At 31.4% G+C, this 25,560-nt stretch overlaps 1 protein-coding gene across 1 annotated transcript in view; it reads right to left on the bottom strand.

Moving 5' to 3' along the window:
• Positions 1-25,356, bottom strand: part of SI (sucrase-isomaltase) — a 98,574-nt gene extending 73,218 nt beyond the window's left edge. Inside the window, exons 1-14 of the mRNA XM_042955265.1 lie at positions 25,272-25,356; positions 23,935-24,088; positions 22,608-22,725; positions 21,200-21,336; positions 14,858-14,975; positions 14,447-14,556; positions 13,335-13,486; positions 11,550-11,721; positions 9,804-9,903; positions 8,727-8,839; positions 6,208-6,333; positions 5,499-5,630; positions 5,292-5,411; positions 3,434-3,547 (exon numbers count right to left, since the gene is read on the bottom strand). Of these exons, the coding sequence (XP_042811199.1) occupies positions 3,434-3,547; positions 5,292-5,411; positions 5,499-5,630; positions 6,208-6,333; positions 8,727-8,839; positions 9,804-9,903; positions 11,550-11,721; positions 13,335-13,486; positions 14,447-14,556; positions 14,858-14,975; positions 21,200-21,336; positions 22,608-22,725; positions 23,935-23,940 (1,518 nt within the window). The 5' untranslated portion in view covers positions 23,941-24,088; positions 25,272-25,356. The remainder of the gene's footprint in view (positions 1-3,433; positions 3,548-5,291; positions 5,412-5,498; positions 5,631-6,207; positions 6,334-8,726; positions 8,840-9,803; positions 9,904-11,549; positions 11,722-13,334; positions 13,487-14,446; positions 14,557-14,857; positions 14,976-21,199; positions 21,337-22,607; positions 22,726-23,934; positions 24,089-25,271) is intronic.
• Positions 25,357-25,560: the final 204 nt, after the last annotated feature.

The following is a 25,560-nucleotide window of genomic DNA, read 5'->3' as shown; positions in this document are numbered from 1 at the left end:
ACATTTAACTATGAAATTTATGTTATTTTATTAGAATTATGTACTTGCAAATTGAAATAAAATTCACAAGTTCTTCCAGCATTTGCTCAAAATAGACATAATTTATGTAACTTAAGAATAAACATAATTTTTAAAGAAATTAATTTATTTCACATGAAAAATTGATCAAAAATATTTGTTTAATCATTAATATTATACTGTATGTTAACTGGAATTTAAATAAAAATTAAGATAAAATTAATTATTTTATCATACAACCATGTAAATAAGAGTAAATCAAATGTTTGATTTCACCAGTTCACAATATAAGGGAAAGGAGTCTCTGTACTCAAGAAGATAAATGTATTCATCTATTAAAGGGAAAAAAGACACTTTTACATGATTGTAACCATATTTTACAATAAACACAATATTTGCTATTTGATAATTTATTTTTAAAATATCCTACCTACTTGGAAAGATTTGTTATTAATTAAACATACTACACATAATGTAATAGAATTTATTTATATCTCTTTTAATGTATTTTGTATATTTGCACTTTTGAAAATTCTGAAAGTATTTTTCTCTAATGTCTATAAATTATTTAAATGATGCTACATGTATTTAGTGTCATTTAAAAATCAACTCAATTAGTATTTTTAATATTACAATCAGCAGGTTGAAAGCAGTGGAAGTCGCAAGGCAAAGGCCTCAGTGAATTGATAGTAATAAGTATACCTACAGATATTCAAGTATCATTCAAACCATCCCAAATCGAGTAATGATTATTCCTAGGAATTGTCAATGCCATTTTTAGGGATGTTTCTGAAAGTTCTTTTCTTTAAAATCCATTGAAAATTGTGTACAAAAGTTTGGCAACTTTTTAAAATAAAACATTTTAAAAAAATCTTGGTATTTCATAATTTCATCACTTCATATTTAAACTAAGTCTACATAAAAATAGCCCCATTTTTCAAAGAATTCTAAAAATAATTCACTGAATTTTAAGTTTGTCACTGAATTTTAAGTTTCCTAGAACTATGTATTAAATTGTTGAGCTTCTTTATGGAAAAATTCTGCTTATTAGATTTTTAAGAATGAAATCATAATAACAACACGATCACGACAATATATATATTTGTTCAGAGAAAGTGGAAGTGATCTTTGAATTTTAAAAATACCGACTGGGTACATTTATTTTGAAATTACAGCTTCAGTCTTTATTATACCAAATGCATTAGTCTGTTATTTCTCAAGTATTAGGAAATTATCTCAAGAATGTTGCAAAAAAGATAATTCAAGTATATTATATGTCTATATACAAAAATCTATTTTTCAATGAAAATTATGCTCATATTGTTTTCCAGAGTGATTTTAATATTTAAAATTAAAATTCAAAAACATTAGCTTGGCATTTAAATTATAAATCTAGGAAATGATGACACTAATTTTAAATTTGACAAAAAAATAAAATGTTTTCAGTTAAATAAGAATACTTTGTTTTATTGTACATTCATTCTATCAGAATAATCTGAAGAAAATGAAAGAATTAAGGAAACACTTTTATCAGTAGGATTTGATAGTTATTCAAGTAAAAGCTGGAAGCAGAATAACCATTGCTTATACATCATATAAATTAATTCAGTGATGTTTAGTGAGCTTTGAAATTATACTGATTATATTGCGTTTTGTTTTGTTTTTTAAGCTTTGTCAAATGCTTATGTATTAGGAGGAGAACAACTCCACCTTTCTCAGATGCTCCTCCCCTTCCCTGCCCTCCCTCTCTTTGGAGTTGAATCAGGTACTGTATTTGTGTTCAATGGATATAGGAAATGAAGTATTCTCTTTCTACAGCACAGTCAGATTCTCTTTCACTATTCCTAAAGTATCAGTTATACTGTAACTGTGCTCCAATGGACTCAAATTATTTCATTAGCAGAAACAAAAACCCAAACATTTTAACTTAACTAATACAACTGAAATTGGAGCTGGAATTAAAAACAAAACCAAGAATGGAGTGCAAATTTTTTTGTTATTTCTATAGCCTGCTAGGTATTATTGTGACCTCACTAATTTTGTGTCTAATAACTAAAGCCTCTCCATTTTCATTCTATTCTTAAGAATCCTGAAGAGTATGCTAACCTCTAACTCAGTTCCATGTTGTCAGCTAAAAACATAATTTTCCTCTTTGTATTCTCCACAACATACCTGATATACTGATGGTGCAAAATATACACTTAACTAAGTAATTGATTAAATAATCACTGAATAAATAATGAGCACTTCATGAAAGTAGAGCTATTGTGTAACTCAACAAAGACATGGATGTCCCTAAGACATCCATTATCTCCTTCTAAAATTTTGTGCAGTTGTAATAACTTTGAACAAAATCTCTGATGTTCCTCTGTATTCAAGTTTATTAGACTTCTTTTTTCCCCTGGAACATAGAATTCTGGGGTCACCAAGTAGTTTCACTCACCAAATATGGTTGCAGTTTCCATAACAAAAGACACTAAATCATTCTATATGGTAAACCCAGAAATAAGTAATCAATAGCTACAGATACAAAACTTCATCCAAAGAAATTTTCAAACATTAGCATTTCCCTTTAATAGCTTTACCAATAATCTAGGATTTTGGTTGTTGCTGTTGTTGTTTATCTTGAAATAAAACATTTAACCTATTTCAATTTTGATTTGTTTTACTCCATAATTTACTAAAAAGAAAGTTTCTAGGGGTGCCTGGGTGGCTCAGTTGATTGAGCGTCCAGCTGTTGATTTCAACTCAGGTCATGATCTCAGGGTTCCTGAGTTTGAGTCCCACGTAGGGCTGGCTCTGTGCTGATGGTGCAGAGCTTACTTGGATCCTCTCTCTCCCTCTCTCTTTGCCCCTCCACCACTCGCATGCACATGCACATGCATACATGCACTCTCACTCTGTCTCTAGCAAAATAAATAAATATGCTTTTCTTTAAAAAAAGCTTGTTTTTAAAAAAAGAGAGTTTCTAAGGGTTAGTGATATGTTATTATGTATCCATAGTGCTGCAATCGCTTGAATACTGTAGACTATAATAAAAGTTTTTAAAATTGCACTACTTACCTCCAAATCTTGCTGTTTTCAAACATAAATTTTTAGTCATAAAAATATGGCATCTTACTGATAGAAATGGAATTTATTCTATAAAGTGTATCACTGAAGAAGAAAACTTGCAATTTGCAATTTTACTTAAGATTCTTTTCTAACCCAGGAACATGACAGGTATGAATTTATACATTCTAGAAAAATATTATAAAATTTTTAAATTTCATGTTCAAATGATTACAAAATTTACCTTGTCAACTTTATAATTATTTTATATATTTTATTTATTTATTATAATAACAATAATTATTTATAGAAAAATAATTCTATGCTAATTGTCTAAAATTAGTGATTTAAAATAGCTACTTACAATCCAAAGTCCATCATATTTCACTTCTTGATGGAAAATGCTGCATTCATCTGCCCACCAATCTATGCAGTTTGGATTAGTAAAATCAGGGTATACTGTTAATCCTGGCCACACCTGAAAGAATAGATCATTCATATATATACATATATAAAAGGAAAAATAAATAAATGATAACTCAAGGTTATTGAGTAGATAAGAATAGTAAAAAAGCATTAAAGTTATAATATTGTACTTCTTAAGGTTTATGTGATCCATGCACCATCTATATGTATAATAATCTTAGACCTATTTTAAAATGTTTTAAAAAATAAAATAAAATGCATATAATGAGAGTAAAGTAGAGAGAGAGAGCATAAGGCATTTAGGAAGGCAAAAATATAAGAACATAGGATTAAACTGCTATTTTGCAACTAAATTTATTTCTTAGCATACGAATGGGTTAGGTTAAAAACAAATAAAAACTAGACAATGTATTCATTGTCTGAATAAAAAAAAGTACATGGTTTAATTTCCAAAAGCATTTGTTTCCAAGAAATTCAAGCAAAAAAACTCCTTGTGTATTTATTATTTATTTAATAAATGAGAATATGACATTTATTTTGTGCTGGGTAATGTTCCGAGCATTTTTATAATTACTAGCTCATTTAATCTTCACTAGAACTACAGAAGATGGGTATTTTTTTAATCACTGCTTTACAGATGAGTTAGTCATTATAATTAAACCCACTTTACAGATGAAAGAAGTGATAAACAGAGAAACTAAATACATTTTTCAAGATTACACCGCTAATAAGTGGTACAGAAGGAATCCAAACACAGCAATCACATATCTGAGTCCAGGCTATTAGACACTACACATACTATGCTGTCTTCTTATACTTCTTCAAATTATCTGCTCATTACTTAAAGTAATGACAGACAAGAGAAATTCAGTTTCAGATGAATGAAAAAAATAATACTGTTTTATATCCAAAAATATGACTATTGGCTATCCAATCTGTTCACAGCAAATGGAGTAGGTTTAACAAGGTATATTCTGTGAGATATTAATAGGAATTATGGGAAGAAATTCAGCTTTTGTTTCTGATGGAGCTCATAATTATTTGAATAAGACTTTCACCAGAAATTTTGATATTGATGAATTCAATAAAAAGTGATGGCTAGTATATCTTCATTACAGTAAATAATGCTATAATACATGTTTTTTATACACTGACATTATCTCTTACTTTATTTCCTTTGACTAAATTACAGAAGTGGAATTACCAAGTTAGTGTATCTAGACTTTATAGTTTTTGATATGTCTTAGAAAGTTGTCTTCAAAAAAATATGTGTTCTGGTTAAGAATATGCATTTGGGAACTAGTCATTTTCATAACTCTGTTCTTCATTAGCTCTGTGATATTAGGGAAGTTACTATACCTATCTCAAATTCACTTTTTTCACCTATAAAGTAAAATTCTAATTATAGGTATGTATCTCATTATTTTACTGTGAGGATTAAATACAAATCATAAAATTTAGTATCCAGTAGAAAAGTACTCAATTTATAGAAGTATTTATTTTACATCAAAATATCAGAATTTTTGTTATAATCTAATTATATTTTGTTAGTTTTGTTTTAATTGTGTATAGCATTGAAATCTATGTCTTCTTACTAAAACGGTTTTAGAGATAGAAATTTTGGAATATTTCCTCTCTAAAATTTCTTTACACAATTAAAACACCAAGTCCATATTTGAAAGTAAATACACACACACACACACACACACACACACACACACACACACACTTACGAAAACTGTCATTACACAACAGAAAATCTAAGCAACACAACTTTAATGAATATCATAATTTACCTCGCCAATAATTGCTGTAGTCCCATCTGAATCATTTACCCACACATGTTTTGCATTTCCTCTCTCATAGGTGGCATATGCCATTCCATTGCTTAGCTTATTTATGGAAATTGCGGGATCCTAATAATAGAAAGAAGAAACTATAGAAAATATATTAAGTTACAAATAAGTAAATACTAAAAACATATTAATACATAATGTCATTACCAAGATGATGACATATTTCTGTCCATGGTCGTGCAAATCTTGAACAAATTCAGGGAGGCCTTTAAATGCAACTTTATCATAAGTAAAGTCTTTCTTTGCTTCCATGTAGTCAATATCAGTGACCTGTGTATCCTGAAAATTAGTAGAGTATATTTCAATAAATAGTACTGAAAGGACTCTAATCACTTCAACCTTTAAGCCCAATGCTTTATAAATATAATGATTAAAAGGTAAATGAACTTAGATCTCTTTTATTTTACTAAAAACCATGAAATAGTTATAAACTAATTTTTCTAATTCTAAAATACAAAAACATTAAGTGATTATTCACATTTTTTTCAGTGATGATCACTGAATAAGTACTATATTTTATATACAGAAATCATTGTATAGAAAACAAAGCCTATATGCTACATAAAATACATTAAAAAGTATATAGGCAGTAAAAAATAATCTATTTTAAAAAACTGAATATGATGTTCACAGTTAAACATGTATTCTAGTATAAATAATAAATAGTTCTTAAAATCTCAAGTAGACCTGGCCTTGTGTATAGATTTAAAATATACTTTATCATTAAAACACATCTTAATAATCCACATTTATATTACATAGTATAATATCATGTGTAATGCTGACAATTACATTTATTATTATGTGACAATATTTAACTTGGTGTGTAATCCCATAAACCCTTCATCCCACTTACAAATGGTATGCCAGCATCCCGATTTCTTTTTACCACTTCTTTCACTACATCAAGTGACTTATAATTCCAGCGACTCAGCTGGAATCCAAGACTCCAATATACTGGCATTGCCGGTCGTCCAACAAGCTTGAAGTAAATGGATATTTGATTAATTTCAATAAAGAACACTGAAATTATTATTAATATGCTTATTATTCTAATATTTCTGATATTTATTTAACTTAAATTACATATTTTGAACAAAGTGTTACCTGCATTCTAAGATGCGTTCTGGATTTTATGTTAGAATTTTATTATAAATTAGTGTGTCATCACAACAAGAGGACATGACTTTGGAAATACGTGGAAATCCAAGTGTAAGTAATAGTAAATTGTTTTAACTAAAACTGAGTGTTAAGTTATAGTATAGTATAGTATAATAACCTTTTTGGCATAATGATTTTTTTTAATTTAGGCATACACATACACACACATTCCATGATTTCTCTATCATATATGCATAAAAACTACAATGTAAAAATTTTTAAGTTACTTATATTGGGTTAAATATTCTATTCAATTTAAACATTAAATTTATTTTAAAAATAAAATAGTATAAAAATTGAAAAAGTTAGCATTTTTCATCTCATTTCACAAACATCTTATGTTTCACTACATTTCATTATAGATTTGGACATATAATTGAAATTTCTTTGTGTGTGTAGTATACACATGTAACATAATTTTTCATAAAAGTATGTAAAATATTATTATTATATGTTATATTAGCTCACATATTATTTATATTACACTTTATACAGAAACATTGTTTTTAAAACTATTCACCAGTCAAATGAATTGCTTTATATTTTAACATATTGAGACCTCAAGAGTGTTAGCTTATACAGAAAAAAAAATTGTTTTTCTTCAAACAATAAAGTTTCTTTTGCCTACTCTCTACATAGCTTGTACCTCATTTAAATGCACTGATTAACTATATTACATTCTACACAACTATTGTATCTTATTGCTTAAATACATGCCTTTGGAAGACTGCCCATAAAATGATTTAAAGCAAGTGCACTACTATACTAAATGTATGCTGCATTCATACGCCATGCATAACTCAGACTCAATTCCTGTTGACCACAGACTGTACTCAGCATGTAACAGACAACAATCCTAGCTGGTATTTCACAAATCCAATGTCAAATTCTTTTTAAAAAATGTGCTATCCACAGTTTTGGTGGTGTGGTAACCATATGCAAAGTTGTATAAAGGCCAGCCTAACATTGTAATTATAATTTAGTATTATAGATTGTAAATTTTGTATCCTTTTCTGAAGTTCATATTTATCAATAGCAATTTGGGAATTGTTAGACACTGTAAATTATTTAATTGTGTAAAACTCTACCTACTCTCATATCAGACATTTGGATCCTAACTAAAGACAAGTTTTTGATAGTAATTACTTCTCCTTTAAGATCATTTTAGGGGCGCCTGGGTGGCTCAGTCGGTTAAGCGGCCGACTTCGGCTCAGGTCATGATCTCGCAGTCTGTGAGTTCGAGCCCCGCGTCGGGCTCTGTGCTGACAGCTCAGAGCCTGGAGCCTGTTTCAGATTCTGTGTCTCCCTCTCTCTGACCCTCCCCTGTTCATGCTCTGTCTTTCACTGTCTCAAAAATAAATAAAACATTAAAAAAAAATTAAAAAAAGATCATTTTAGCAAATGAGAAATGTATATCAAAATACACATCAATAAAACAAGATTTTAAAAATAGACATAATCCGTAAATCTTAGGCCAATAAAAATAATTTATTTTTCCATACTAACACCAAGAATTATGTACCAACAGTCACAGGAGAACAATTATATAAAAGAATTATATAAAAGAAATACAGAATTATATTTTAGAAGTAGACTCAGGGTACCCCTGGATTCCTTGTCTCTCTAAGACCCACCTTAGACTTAGGTACATGAAGACATTATTTAATAGGGAAGCAAGAGTTGCTTAGACAGATGACATAAGACTTCACACTATGTTTCAAAATCTTCTGTTTTAAGCCTGAGCATCAGAGATAATTTTCCTGGAGTTTACCTACTAAGCATTAACAGCAAGTTTTACTAGTCTTCCTTATAACTCATTTGCCTCTAGGATTTTTATCAAAGGGGTGTATGACCTACACACCCTTGCGTATCCTCAGCCTTGAATAGAAAATACTTTCCTTGGCTTTATCCCACCAAAGTAGGTCATGAATAAGTAAAGATTCAATATGCAACATTTCAAAAAAATCCTACTTCTGAACTCAGCTGCCTAGAACCAATAAATAATTTGATATTAGAAATATAGACATATAAATATACATAGTCATCATTGTATAGGAAAGACAAAAACAAAAACCACCTACTCATACCTGAAAATGGTAAGATTTAAAAATATATTTAGCTAAGAGGCCCCAGATATCTTAAATAAAATTAGACATGATGGTTGAAAGAAAAGTATAGTAGAAATTAATTTATTAAAATAGATATAAAACATACCTCTTGATACTGTTGAACTACTTGTTCTGGTGTATCTCCTAGAAAGATGTAAAAGTCCAGAATTCCGCCAATAACTCTGTAAGTTACTATTGGAGTAGGCTGGATGAAAATTTCTACAAATTAAATTGGAGAAACATATATAACTAGTAAAAATATACACAGTGATAAAATAACCGCAGTGTCTATTTTAAGTACTTCATATTAACCATACATTTTTGCACTGTTTTTAAATAACTAAGGTAAAATAAGATACTAAAGATAGGAAGAATATACAAGAAAAGTAGAACGCCACCATCTATGAGGTTTATGATAGGAAATCACAGCTGTTTCCTTCTATAGATGTTGGCAGAATCTCTCCCTGGAAACTGCATAGCCAGGTAATCAGTCCTTTTATAACAAAATTTTGTTTTCTGAAATTGCATTTCAATTAGTTGTGTTAATTGAAGATTCTCTAAAAGATCATATTCTCACATTAATTTTTAAGAAAAAACTACAGAATTTTTTTTTCTCTACATAGACAATAATTGCCTGGATAACCATTTTAATATACTGTTCTCGCTGGGACACTGTTGAATTTTGGAACTTTTTATTATCACTAATTCATATGTTATACATTGGTATTACACTCACAACATTTAAAAAAAACATTCTACATTACTTGAATTATGATAAACTCAAAAATTAATCTTCTTCTTTCTCTCCCTAGATTATATAGACTTCCCTTTTTTTTTTTTTTTTTTTTTTTGGTTGTAGTGGTATGTTAAATTATCTTAACAAGTGAGGCTGTGGGAATGGGAATATTCCTTTCCATGGATGTGTTTCACTATTGCTGTGAAAGCTCTGAAGAAAGTGCCTGACTATAATAACATAGTATACTCTCCCCAAAATAGACACACTTATAAGTAAAATTCCATTGTCTTACTCACTACAAACTCTGCTTGTAATAATTTCATATACTAAATCATTACCAATAGAGTTTACTCTGACATACATTATCTATGATTGGAATAAAGAGAACAGTTCAAACATTTCAAGTTATATTTCATTTAAATATATTGCCAGATAAATTACTCTTACCCATTGCATTGCTGTTCATTAAGAAAACACCAAATGACTTTCCAGAAGTATCTTCAATGCACATGAAGAATGTCTGATGACCATATAAATTATTATTATTCTGTAAGGCAAAAATTTGAACATTAATTTTAAAGTATATTTAAAGTAAAAAAGATTATATATTTAACATGGCCTTTATATATTCCAATTAGTTTCTGTAATTTACTCCTCATACTTCTATACTAATTACTATACATACCATATGAAACACTGTGGCAAAAAAATTAACCTATTTTGATTATTAATATGTTATTATATAAAATATGTAACATAATATATTCATTATACTACGACTAGATTACTTAACTTTCCTTTATGTTTTATCTGATCGAGTTTTAATTAGCCATTCATGTTAAGAAAATGGCACTTTTATTCATTATGGCCCATGTTATGTCCAAGGCAGGACAGGGAATTCCAAGATGACGTCCAACCTTATAGAACTTCCCCACTACATTTGCTATAAACCAAGGAGTACATGAAATAGCTGAGAACAATTGGGAATACACTTATAAGGCAAAAGAAAAAAGAATTCCTGGCTGATAGGATATGGAGGTTCCAAGAAAAGAATGAATGGAAAATAGCCTGGTGTTTATTAGGTGTTCATTACAGATAGTGATGCTATAAAAACAGACTGGTAGAATCTTTATTAGTAGTAGTTCTGTACCAAATGAGGCTCTTTAAAGCAACCACCATTTATTCATTTTTGGGAATGAAATAGCACTGGCATTTTAAAAGTCACTAACAATTGACTCAAAGCAACCATGAATCAATTAAAAATATTAAATTTTTTTTAATGTTTATTTAATTGTTGAGAGAGAGAGAGAGAGAGAGGTGGGAGTGAGGGGCAGAGAGAGAGGGAGACACAAAATCTGAAACAGGCTCCAGGCTCTGAGCTATCAGCACAGAGCCTGATGAGGGGCTTGAACACACAAGCCATGAAATCACGACCTCAGCCAAAGTCAAATGCTTAAATGACTGAGCCACCCAGGCACCCCTAAAAATAATTTTTTAATGATATGGTCTTTGTTCTAAAGAATCTCATCTTAGAACTATATACAAATATTTACACAAAGACTAACCTGTAGTGACTGTCATACTAAAATATGAACAAAAGGTTAGAAATAAAGACTAATTCTGCACGGGGGAGTTTGGGAGAAGTTCTTATGAGATTAAAGTTCAAATTATCTCTCAGTGACTTATTGTACAAATGATAAGGAACCTCAAGGTGCAGTATTTAAAAAGGGAACCAACCCTCTGTGCAAATATATAAACTTATATAAGATTATCATATGTTATGGAAGGGGAAGATGCAGACATAGATGTACAATATGATGTCCAATAAATAGGCAGACACCATATCATACAAAGTGATAGAGAACACAGTAAGTGTTTAGAATTATTCTAGCTCAATGACTAGCCATGTATTGGTTTAAGCATAAGAATGATTGAAAAGGGAATGACAGAATACAAAAATCAAATCAAAAGAAAATATTCATAAAATAGATATACCTATTTGAACTAAAATCTGTTGGTTACTTTTTGAGTTAATTTGAGACTACTACAAATCATCACCCCTGAAGTAAACAAGCTCCTGTATTAGGTATCACTGACATACAATAAATAATGGCTTCAAATAGGGTAACATTATCACCTGCTCCAATATAATGATTTTATTTACATAAAAAAAAAAAAAAAAGAGTTCCTTACGTCACCGGGAAGTTGATCCCGGGTAAAAATTGGCCATGTTTTCCAGTTTAAATCGTGACGAAATCTCTTATGAATATGTTCCCCAATGCCATAAATATATTCACTGGAAAGTCTGGTTGAAATCTGTAAATACTGGTCAGAGTACACCAAAGGACCAATGCTGGTGTCAAACCTGTACAATAAAATAAATAAATGATCTAGAAACAAATAAAATGTTCTACCAAATAAGGATCTATGTTACCATGCTGAATATTTCACTTTAAATATGTCAATCTTTAGCTGTGATCACTTCTTAGGAATATATGAATTATACCATAAACAGAATTTGTTGATTCTATCAACACAATTTGCTTCATCACCACCAATATGATTCTCCGTATACATCCTCTCCTTTAATCATCACAAACTTGAAGTGTAACTACCAGTATCAGTTCCATTCTACAAATAATACAAATTGGGAAAATTATGCCCTGTGTTCTAAGGTGACAAACTGGTAACTAGCAAAGCCAGATTTCAAACCCAGTTCTGCCTTGCTTCAGAGACACTATTTTAATTTTTTTTTTTCAACGTTTTTTATTTATTTTTTTTGGGACAGAGAGAGACAGAGCATGAACGGGGGAGGGTCAGAGAGAGAGGGAGACACAGAATCAGAAACAGGCTCCAGGCTCCGAGCCATCAGCCCGGAGCCCGACGCGGGGCTCGAACCCACGGACCGCGAGATCGTGACCTGGCTGAAGTCGGACGCTTAACCGACTGCGCCACCCAGGCGCCCCCAGAGACACTATTTTAAAATATAGTACTATACTAGCTTTCACACCTCTAACACATATATTAAAGTTAAGTTCAAAATAATTTTTCCAAAATTAAGAAGATTGTATGTTGGATTCTTATCAAATATATCCTACAAGAAATGTTAAATGCATTTAATACTTTTGTGACAATTAACATAATGTCAATTGCAAATCATTAAAATATATTTAAGGAAAGTAACTGCTGAGATTTAATCTTGACAATTGCTCAGTTAACCTTTTTAATTTAATGTTTATTTTATTTTTGTGTGAGAGAGAGAGGGTGAGGGGCAGAGACAGAGAGGAAGACAGAGGATCCAAAGCAGGCTCTGCACTGACAGCAGAGAGCTCGACGTGGTGCTCGAACTCACGAACTGTAAGATGGTGACCTGAGGCAAAGTCAGAGCTTAACTGAGCCACCCAGGCACCCTGCTCAATTGACCTTCTTAGAGATGCGAGATATCTTAAAAATTGCTAAATCCCTTGCCGCAAATATCCCCCAAATTCATTCATAATGAAAGCATTCAGGCAATATTTAATTAAGTATATACATTTTCATATACATTATTTCATACATATGTATTTTTTCATATATATATATGAAGTCCTTTAATATGACTATGGGAATCAGCCCCTTTCTGAATAACTATTTGATTCTAAAAATTGGCAACAGAATATGATAAACAATGGGAAAGGACAAAACAGGAGTTCTAGCTATGCAAAAATACAGGGAAAGCTAAAATGCTTTTCGGTGATGCTCCTTACCTTCATCTTTGATTGGCCCTAGTTTGTACATTTTCATTCACCTTTGTACCTTTTATCCACAGGAAATAAAACTGCTTTACATTATAGTCTTTACAAGGATGCACATCCACCCTCTTTGGGAGGAAATTTATTCTTTCTGAAAATGCCTTAAAATTAAACTTTTCCTAATTCTATAACAGAATACAATTGACTGGTTATTTAACCTTACAGAAATGTAAAATAAGATACTTACAAAATTCTATTATTGCTTTTTCTAATAACTTTGATGCTAAATGGATTTTCTACAACCTGCACGTCATACAATGTATTAGAAGCTGTGGTACCAGTAAATTCTTTTACAAACTGATGAGGAACTTCATATCTTCTATTATTTGGATCAGTTATCTGTAAAGATTAAACAATTAGCATCATTTGATTCAAAACCATTTTTTCAACTTCCAATTCCAAATTAAGTATCAAATGCAAGTTTTGAATAAAAAATATTAAATTTAGTAACTTAATAGAGGAACTATTAATCTGGCCATAAACTTAATTCTAACGTTGTTGTATGGTTATGCACAGAATTGTATACATTGTTAAGGAATACAGAACTGGTCATAAAAGTACCGCATATAATAAAAATATTTTTGGCTGATAAAAATATATATTAATTATATAATATTAATATATTAATATATATTAATGATAGTATTACTAAATATTGATTCTTGAATACTGTATCTTTGTGAATTTAATTATTCTTATTGCTTTTTAGTGTTCATCTCCTTAGAAATCCCATGAAGAATTTTATATTTGGTTAAAAAAAATAATTCTTGTGAAGTTGCTGAAAGAGTAGCGTACAAAGAATATGGTGTTGTTTTCACTTCCAAATCCAAAAGATCCAAAATTCAAGTAAACTACTCACTTACAAAATAATAGGAATTAGTTTCTTTAAAATCATGAATAAAAGGGATACCTGTAAAAAGAACTAGTAAGTATAAGTCACATGTATACACCACAATTAACATGTTTCTCAAATTAAATTTTAAACTAATCCTTCATCATAGTCTATGGTTGAAGTAATAAAAACTGCTAAAGTTTATTGAGTGTTTACTCTTCTCAAGACACTGTATCCAATATTTTACATTGACTGTATTATGAAGTTTTTCAAAAAGAATTGCCAGGGAAACGATTCTTATGATACACTTCAGTAAACAGGCTCAGAGAACTGAAGTAACTAGTCCAATTAGTCCTTTGCTTTGGAATAAGTATTTCTTAAGAGAGAAAATGTCTTGGTAAGATGAAGAATGTGCTCATAACTTCCTTTTATGATTAATTCCTCTTTATAAATATCAAAAAACAAACCTTAAATCGGAAACGATTGGGTGTCTGATTTTGAGTTGTGATAAGAACACTAGTAATGTCATTTCCAAAGAGCGTAGGTGAAGGTTTCCTGCTTAATTTGGCTTCAAGCCCTTAAAGGAAGAAAAAAAGTTGGTGCGAGTGATTTTATTTATAAAGAGTAATAATTATTAAATATTTTTCATATTTTTATAATTATGTTTCCTTTATTACAAATAATGACTTATTTTATTATTTGGAAGATACAATCCTGCAAAAATGAAATCCTTGATCTAACATATTTAAACATTCTTGCATACAAATTTCCCACTCGATTCTATTTAAGATATTTTCCCAAAGAAAAATTTAAAATATATTTTTTGTTTTCCAATTAAAATATATTATATTGGATCACCATGATGCAACATTTCTCACCAGTACTTGTTGTTATCATTCTCTCAACATTATAGCCATGATTATCTGCGAAGAAGCACCAAGGAATAAGAGAGTCATTCCATGGCTTCCAGCAGCAGCCTCTCATTGAGCAAACTGCCTGTTAAAACATTTATAAAAGGAATCATATCATATGATTAGTACTGTTATCATGTGTCAATACCTAGTTTTTAAACATCCATTCCAATAAATGTTTGAATTAAATGCCTGGAAAACAAGCTTATTTCTTCAAGAATACCGTATGTTAAAATAGCATGTATTCTCAGGGCACCTGGGTGGCTCACTTGGTTAAGCATCAGATTTCAGCTCAGATCATGATCCCACAGTTCTAAGTTCAAGCCCCGCGTTGGGCTCTGTGCTGACAGCTCAGAGCCTGAACCCTGTTTCAGATTCTGTGTCTCCCTCTCTCTCTGCCCCTTCCCTGCTCATCATGTTCTGTCTCTGTCTCTCTCTCTCAAAACTAAGTAAACATTAAAAAAATTAAACAAAATCATCTATTCTCTTGTTCCTTTCACTTAGCAGAAATATAAATATTTGATAATGTGAATTAATTACACCGTATCAGAAATTGATACTCTGAGTTGTGATTTATCAAATTTACATATCTGTGCACATTATTGTAAACTTATGTTTTTCTTTATGTCTTTGATTTTAATTTTTTTTATTTGAATATACTGCTCAAAGCAAACTACAGTTTCAATATAATCTCTATCAAAATACCAACAACATCTTTCACAGAACCAGAACAAATAATACTAAAATTCGGATGGTACCACAAAAGACACCAAGTAGCCAAAGTAATCTTGAGAAAGAACACAGCTGAAGGTATCACAATCCCAGATTCCAAGATCTACTACTACTAAGCCTATGTTTTTTTAAAAGTCTGCCCTATGAGTAATTATAATGTATTCTGTTGTCACATAGTCAATACAGAAGAACTGAAATATTTTTGACTATCAATTGTGTATCAAGCTACAAGTGAGTGTATAAAGATGAAGACATGGCCCTGAATTCAAGCCTACATAACATGTTTAAGGCAGTTATTTCCAGCCACTTGTTAGTTTAATATTTTAAGTAAATAATTAAACTAATTTATGTGCCAGGTTGTAACTAGTTGTAGCCATTATATCCAAAGAATAAAGCAAAACAATGAGCTCTTGAGTAGTTTTATGATCTGTATGGAAAGATTATGTGAAGTGGAAAAAACTATATATGCTTATGTAAAAAGTTGAGGCACATGGTAATTCTGTGTGTTAACATTGGTATAATTAAAAATCTACTTAATATTTAAATTTAATAGTGTTACACACTTTCATAATTTGAGCATCTGTGTGGTTTTTTTTCTTGCCTATTTGTCTTGAAAATAGTTTAAAGTTACTCTTTCAGAGGCTGACATATTAACTTATCTCCTACTTTAACATCAAATTAAACTGGCTTCAGATACACATACACATGCACACACACAAGTACAAACATACATACATGTACATTGAAAATGGAAGTACAATTTGACCTGATATTTTAGGGGTTCATTACCTATCAGAATCTAAAGTATGTGTGACTTCTGATCAGGTAATTTTCCCTCTAGTTATAGAACTTATAGAAGTACTCCCAGCAATAGAAAGAGATAATTACACACAAAAAATTGTCATTTACGGTAATCTTTACAAAAAGCTTTTTAAATGTTGGTACAAAACTGAGAGGTAGAACTAAACATAGAGAAACGGATTTGGGAAGGTGTAAAGCTGTTAAGAAAAAATAAATAAGCAAACTATAATCACATTTTGCTAAAATAAAAAAAAAATATAGTAAAATGGAGTTACATGAAGTTCTTCCAAACATACTATATTTGGGTCCTAGGGCTGTTCTAATAGGATTGTCTGAATGAACAGAAATTTATTCTCTCACAGTTCTGGAATCTAGAAGTCCTACTTCAAGTTGCTAGCAGAACCATGCTCTGTCCAAGGCTCTAGGAAAGACTGCTTCCTTGTCTAGTCATAGCTTCTGATGGCTCCTGGAAAGTCGGCAGTTTTTGATTTGAAGACACCATACTCAAATCTGTACTTCCATCTTCACACTGCCTTCTTCCCTGTGGTTCTCTGTATGCCATCCCCTTCTCTTGAAGGGACACCACTCATTGGATTTAGGACCCACCCAAATAGCAAGATTTCATTTAGCATATAATTACATCTGCAAAGATCTTATTTCCAAGTAATGTTTATTTTGAGAAAGAGAGGGACAGAGACAGAGAGTGGGAGGAGGGGCAGAGAGAGAGAAGAGAGAGAATCCCAAGCAGGCTATGTGCTGTCCATGAAGAGCCTGATGCAGGGCTTGATCCCATGAATCACAAAATCATGAGCTGAGCCAAAATCAAGAGTTGGATGCTTAACTGACTGAGCCACTAGGCTCAAATAAAGTCATATTATAAGGCTCCAAGTAGACATGAATTTGTAGAGGACATATCATTCATACTACTACATATACACAGCAAAATACTAGTTCAAAACTGTATATCCTCATTGTTTTAAAAAAACTTTTCTAATGTTTATTTATTTTTGAGAGAGACAGAGACAGAATGTGAGTGTGTTAGGGGCAGAGAGAGAGGGAGACACAGAATCCGAAGCAGGCTCCAGGCCCCGAGCTGTCAACACAGAGCCCGACGTGGGGCTTGAACTCATGAGCTGTGAGATCATGACCTGAGCTGAAGTCGGACACTCAACCGACTGAGCCACCCAGGCGCCCCAATCCTCATTGTTTTTAAAATATGGATAATTTTTGTTTATCTTTAGAGATTTTGATAATTATTATTTATGTTTAGTCATTCTGCCTATTTTTCAAGATTACAGGCATTTTCCCCTATTATTGTAATAGTGTTTAAAAAGCTACTTCTTGTTTTTATTTAAATTCCAGTTAAGCTTAATAATCTATATATAATTAATTTTATGATGTGAGCTCAGTCATTCTCAATTAGTCACTTCTGATATCTTTGTAAACTCTTGAATTAAAAGAACCCCTTCCAGGCGCCTGGGTGGCTCAGTCACTTAAAGCGTCCGACTTCGGCTCAGGTCACAATCTCATGGTTCATGAGTTTGAGCCCCAAGTTGGGCTCTGTGCTGACAGCTCAGAGCCTGGAGCCTGCTTCAGATTCTGTGCCCCGCCCCCGCCCACCCCTGCATGCACGCTCTGTCTCTCTCAAAAATAAATAAACATTAAATTTTTTTTTTAAAGAACCCCTTCCAGAATTGTTAATGACATGAAAGTAACTGGATATTTGCAGTATCATTCTTTTTGCTCAGGAGGAACAGATGAGGCAAGAACACAATAGTGAATGATCCCATGAAGACTTGTTCCTGTTTAAGTGAGCTAGCTGCTTAGGACAGCCGCTGGGAAGGAACAGGTGCTCATAATAATGTCTAATATTTGAGTGCTTTCAGTGCATTACATGTTTAGTCCCTTCAAGAACTCTATGCATAGACAGGGGTGCCTGGGTGTCTCAGTCAGTTGAGTGTCCAACTCTCGGTTTCAGCTCAGGTCATGATCTCCTGTTTCATAGGACTAAGCCACATGACTGGCTTTGCACTGACAGTGTGGAGCCTGTTTGGGATTCTCTCTCTCCCCTTCTCTGTTCCATCCCTGCTCATTCTCTCTCTCTCTCTCTCTCTTCTCAAAACAAATAAACTTGAAGAAAAATAAATAAAATCCAGTTAGTTAACATAACGCAGAGTATTAGTTTCAGCTGTACAACATAGTCCACACTTCCATAAAATACCTGGGGCTTATCACAAGCACCCTCCTTAATCCCCATCACCTACTTAAGCCCCCCCACACACACACCTCCCCTCTTGTAACCATCAGTTTGTTCTCTATAGTTAAGAATCTGTTTCTTGGTTTGCCTCTCTCTCTCTTTTTTTCCCCCTTTGCTCATTTGTTTTGTTTCTCAAATTCCACATAGAAGTGAACTTCAATTTTCTTTTTTCTTAATTGGAAAAAGCAAAAAATTAAAACACATTAAATACCCATCAATAGTCATAAACTTTGGTGGATAAAAATACAATAAATTTGTTTTTTTCTTATTTTTATTATATGTGTGTTAGTATACATATAGAATTACATGTAATAATATTGTTATTATTATAGTTACAGCAATTGATTGTTTTATGGACTGAGCTGTGTCCCCCAACAATTCTTAGGTAGGAAGCCTAATCCCTGACCCCTTATATGACTGTATTTGGAGATAGGGCCTTCAAGGAGGTAATTAAGGTTAAATGAAGACATAAAGCTGGGATGCTAATCTGAAAGGATTGGTGCTCTCGTAAAAAGAGGAAGAGATGCCAGAGCATGGTCACATATATACTCTCTCTCTCCTTCTGTGCATGCACAAAGGAAAGACCAAATGAAGATACAAGAATCCAGCTGTCTACAAAGCAGGATGAGATGTCTCGCTAGAAACCAACGCTGGTAGCATCATGACTTCTAGTCTCCAGAACAGTGGGAAAGTAAATGTCTATTATTTAAGCCACTCAGCCTGGCATTTTATTGTAGAAGCCCAGGCTGATTAATACATTCTGGGTAGAATTATAGCTGCTGTTAAAATAAGTTCACCTTCTTTTCTTAAATGACAAATACTTGTTAGCTGAAATTTGTTAAATTCATAAGTTTAATTTGTTTCACATTGAAAACACTCTTTAGCAACCTTACAGGCTGACAGTAAAAACTAATAGTAGCCATCAAAACCTTAAACAATTAGTTTTTAAATATTGTTTCCCTGGAGCACTGGATGTTATATGTAAGTGATGAATCAGCAAAATCTACTCCGGAAACCAATATTACACTGTGTGTTAAGTAACTAGAATTTAACTAAAAACTTAACATATAATTAAATAATAAATTATAAGTAAATACAGCCTTCAAACTAAATAAATAAAATAAAATAATTAATGTCATTTCCCTTTAAGATCTTAGCAGCCCATATTGTCCCTAATAGAATTCTATGTTAAGCTTCAATTGTTCCCTAAGAAGAATACACCTAAAGAGAATATCTGGCCAATTATCTTAGTGTGTCACAGTAAACACTATTTATCCAGCTCTATTATCATTAGGTAAACTATAAAGACAAATGTTCCTAATACTGTCCTAAGAAAAATCTCATCCATTTGCTACTTTTCATAGCAAATATTAAAAAATTATGTGGTAACTATGAGGTAGCATAGGTTAAGGCTAATAGAAAAATTTATAGTTCATTTACTTAATCTGCTTGTGATGAAAAGAGTGAGAGAGGTGAGATTCAGATATGTCTATTACAGATAATATATATTATAGATCTGCATATTACATGCATATAATAGATAAATAATATACTATAGATATGCATATTACATTAACATATATAATATAATAATATATAATATATAATTAATATATATTTACATTATGTGGGTATTATAGATTACATAGATATTGCAAATTGTGAACACACACACATTCACACACAAACACACACCTTCACTGACCTTTATTCTCATAGGTTATGAACACTAGGAAGAGTCAACTCAGGGTTACATGAATCCATTAAGTTACCCTTAATTTTCTCCATTTGGGCTTCTCCCAAACTACCAAATAATTAAAAAATAATAATTTTCCAAAATATCATATTACTTTATTTTCCACAGACAATTCTTGTTTTTAATTGTTTTTAATGTTTATTTATTTTTGAGAGCTAGCAAAAGAGAGAGAGAGAGAGAGAGAGAGAGCAAATGGGGGAAGGGCAGAGAGAGGAAAACACAGAATCAGAAGCAGGATCCAGGCTCCAAGCTGTCAGTACAGAGCCCGATGCCTGGCTCGAACTCACAAACTGTGAGATCATGATCCGAGCAGCAGTCAGATGCTTAATGGACTGAGCCACTCAGGCACCATTTCCAGACAATTCTTAATGCCATCATTACAAATACTTTTATGGAGCATTCATTTTCTCTCATATTCTCTCTCTCTCTCTCTCTCTTATACTCTCAAAGGTTACAATTTTTTTAAGAAGTAGATTTGCAAGAATAGATTTCATAAAGGTTTTTAAAATTAACAATAGGTTGTTAAGCACGAAAAATATTAAGTTGTGAATTTAAATTGAATAGAAGTACAGGAAAGCAAGCTCAGTAATTTCTGTTATTTCTCATCTCTTTATACAGAGCTACAAGAAAAAGATAAATGTAGCCCAATTGATGGCTAGATCTTTAAAAATATGGTATTGATCCAATATTGAGCAATTATCTTAATATACTTACTATAATATATATCTATTTATAAAAAACATTAAAGTCTTTTGTTGCAGACCTTTGTTGGTAATTGATCTGGAATGCAATTTATTCTCTCATTGATAGGATCATTTAGCTCACTTGGACACTTTCCTGAACCAGGAAACACAGTGGTTGTACGAGTGGTAGGTGGGCTTGAAGTAGAATTACTAATCGCTAGGAAATAGAGAGGTCAATAAAATAAAACACTGTATTAAATTAATATTTTCATATCGTGGGGGTAATAATTACCTTACATTGTAAGAACAACTAAATTTATATATAATAAAAATAAAAATAAATTTTACATTAATAAAAAACTGACACTTTCAAGTCCTGATTACCAAAGGAAGATATCCAAATGGTATTTAAAAATTGTGCAGAGCCTTACTGACTGTTTTTGTAGAAAACCAAAATATTTTCACAGAAGGTCTTGAGGTAGATTCAAAAGGAAACAAAATGTACATTCCACCATATTTATAAAAAATGTGTTTTATAGATGAAGAAAGAAGATGGAGAAATATGGATGGGAGAAGGAAATAGAGAAAGAGACAAGAATTACTGCAGAAGAGAGAAAGGTAAGAGGGAGAAAACACGTTGGAGTGAACAGAAGAGAAAGCAGGGCACAGCAAAGAAAAGTAAATCCCAATTCTATATAAGACCTTTCCAGTAATCAGATATGGGTAACAAAATCGGTTACTTCACAAAGTAGTGAGTTTGCAGTATACTAGAAGAAAGTAAAACAAACGACTAAGAGCAGTAGAAAATTAACTATGGTTAGACTACAAGATACTTTGTAACATTATCCTTGCCAGTCCTGATTTGGTCTAGAGAGAATGATGAAAAAGGGAAAGCAGGTGAGGTGGATAGGAGTAGTATGCATTTACTCTAAATGAGGATAGAAATATTCAGAAAAAAAATAGATAAACTTTTCAAGCTTTGTTTCACCTTCCCTCTATCCTTTTTTTGTTATACATCCTCTCTCCTTTAAAAAAACAAAAACAAAAAACAAAAAACAATACTGAGCCTAAAATAAAGAGGGAAGTCCCATAGATTTTCCACCCCCCCACCCCCACTTTTCCAAGTATCTGAAGGCCAGAGCAAAAACCTAGGTATTTCCATTAATTAGAAGAACCTCACTAAAAACAGTAGATGATTATTCCTCCTCCTTCCATTAACACCTTGATCCCTTTGCCTCTTCACTATTTCTCAAGCAACACAATGTGGGGAAGGTTATTAATGTCAAAGCAGATAGATTCCTTAATTATAACAGCTCTTAACTAAAATAACTGTAATAGATAGAAAAAACTGGAGTAATTATGTAACTTCCCAGAGATCTTTCTTAACATTTCATCTCATGTAGATAACTTTTAAAAACCCATAACTAATATGGAGTAAAGTTTCTTTAACTTCACTATAAGGTGTAAGTATTTTTTAACATTACTTACCTTCAACAGCAGGTGTCCTAGTTGCTAAAACAGCAATTAGGGCAATAGCTATTATAGTAACTATAGCAAAAAGGACAATCAGAGAGATTTCTAATCCAGAAAATTTCTTCCTTGCCATCTAAAGAAAGAAAAGAAATATATGTTCAAAATGTAAAATATGTACTTACAGTACACCACCATCATTATCATTAAAGTATATACATTCCTCTTTTTTTAGCTACAACACAAGCAGAGCTGCAGACGGCTCTGTTTATAATCTAAATAAATATTGGCAAAAATGTAAACTACACTTGCAATTTTTAATAAACTGAGTGAATTTGTGATACACATTATTGTGGTAACTAAGATGAAACATAAATGGTGGAAAAGCGAAGCAAAGATCTTTCAGCAGATGTGCCTTGCTCTCTCATTTTAGGGCCTTTCTCAAGTGAAAGAAACCTACCACTTGCACTGTGTTCCCTACTTCTCACAATTTTAGGAAGGAGATGATGTTATCCACATTTTGCTTCTTAGCAACTTCAAGCTTAGAGAAAATAAGTTATTGTCTCTCAAAGTCAAAATGATTTTTAACCATAGTTAATACAATTGGATCTCAATTTCAATACTGCTTTCTTATAACAATACTGTGGAAAAGAATATAAATATATTTGGAAAGAATATACATATGAATATAAATATAAAATATTGTGAAAAATTATATATGTATACAGTATATATTTGGGAGATGTCATTTAAAAAAAGGTTTGAACTGCATGATCTCCAAGTTCCTCCCTCAAAATGAAAATAAAATATACTAAACTCTTGTATCAAACACAGGTGCTTATTTTCTGATAACATAATACATTTCAGTTAGTATACAGAGGATACTTAAATGTAGATTGGGAAGAGCTTTTTTTCCAGCGATTATCTTAAATTTTATTTGTTTAGTTTAGTTTTGACCATACATCTCTCATCTCTCTTAGTCTTCAAGTTTCCCTGACTTTTCTGTATTCTATGATTTTTTATATAAATCTTATTCAATGGCATATACCCAGGTGGGACTTTAGAATTTTCATGGTAAATGCTTTAATAAATTGCATATATTATTTTTCTTAGATTTTATTTAAATTTTAGTTACTTAACATACAGTATAATATTAGTTTCAGTTGTGCAATACAGTGATTATAAATTGCTGATTTTAAAATAAAACTTTTTGGCCTCTCACCCTAGCCTCTTCTGTAATTATCTAGATCAGTTCATATCCAGTTGCCCCAACCTAAAAATTTCTTTCATTCATTCATTCAAAAGGCCTCTTGGTTCTACCTCCAAAATATTTTCAGAATTATACCTTCATCTTAACTCCAACACTGCAACATCTTTTTTGTATAACATATCTTCTTAGTACATGTTGTTTAGTCTTTCTTCAATCCTTCCATATCTGCTTTTCTAGGTCACTTCCAATTTATGCCAGTTCAAACGCCATGTCCTTTGTGAGTTCTTTCCTACTCTTAGAGGCAGAGTTAATCCATCCTTTTTTCCATTTTACCATATTACATAGCATATCTACTGCCCTTCTTTATATATATGTCAATTTCCTTAATTGTTGCTCTATTCTTACTAGCAATAATCATGAAAGTAGTTCAGAGCCTGACATCAAGTAAGCACAATTCATTTTTTAAACTGCACCTTATGAATGAATGTTTAAAGATTAGCATTCAATTTTAATATATGATTTCCTATTACACATATGTAAGCTGTTTATTGTATCTGTAATCTTCAAAGAACCCAAATGTAAACTAGACTTAATCAAAGTGACAGAGGATATAGGAGGTTGTTGAGAAAATGAAACCCAACTGCTCAATGTTATGTGAGAAAGGACACAGTTGCATTTAATGTTTAACTTCAGATAAGTTTGTCTCACTCAAAGTAATATCTTACTTTGGTATCAAGAAGCCAATAAGGATTGTGCTTTTCTTTTGTTAAGAAAAGTCTAAAAACAAAAATGCATATTGTTATGAAGCAAACCCTCTTTTATCTAGAAGAATCAGAACAAAATTAATGTATTAAAATTAAATTACTCATGTGAGTACTCATAAACAATCAGTACTAAAATTGTTCATGTGCTGTAGGTGGTAATTACATTGATCACATTTTGGATCACAGCAATTTTAAGCAAAACACTTTTCGGGAAATTATATATTGATGTCCTTTCTGTGTAAATTTATTTTAAAAATGAGTAATACTTTACTAGATGGTAGTTTAATGACTTTGTAAAAAAGATTTGCTAGAAAAGATTAAATGTTTTTTAACTGTAGCATTCTACTCCACCTATACATAGTTTCTTAAATAAAATACATTTAGTCATACTTAGAATATTTCTACATATTTTAAGATATGTTTTGATTCTTACTTTTTTCTATATGAAGTAGTTAAACAAAACTTGCTTTGATTCACTTATAATGAAGAGCTGGGGAAAGAAAATATTCTCATATCTTAAAAAAATTTAAAAATGTTTTCTCCTGTTTTAGTACAAAGACTATATATTTAAAATGGCAAATGAAAATAAGCTGTCTTTTCTTTTTTAAAGAAGTACAAATAGACAGGAATATTGCTAACATGAATTAAAGGAATACATAATTACTTAGAAACATGAAAGTAATGAAGAAATATGATCCATAAACGTACCTTATTTCATAGCCTGTTCTGTTCACTATGCCGTACCAGAGCTGGGTAAGGCTGCAAAAGTTATGATCAAGGAAACTGCTCAGATATATATTGAGCTACTCATAAAGTTTTATTGCACCTTCACCAGCTGTCAGTATTTAATAAACTTCAACATGCGTCGAAAAAAAAACCTTAACCCTGGAAATAGTTGCATAAATAATTCTGTATAGGAATCTAAGTTAATTAATAATTGTGCCCTCAGATAGTCTTTGATTCCTGAAGCTATGAACTAGCCCAAGAACATAAAAGT

This window comes from Panthera leo, chromosome C2 (genome assembly GCF_018350215.1).
Source record: "Panthera leo isolate Ple1 chromosome C2, P.leo_Ple1_pat1.1, whole genome shotgun sequence".
NCBI lineage: Eukaryota > Metazoa > Chordata > Mammalia > Carnivora > Felidae > Panthera > Panthera leo.
The sequence above is the reverse complement of the archived record's forward strand: the minus strand, read 5'-3'. Positions and strand labels throughout refer to the sequence as shown.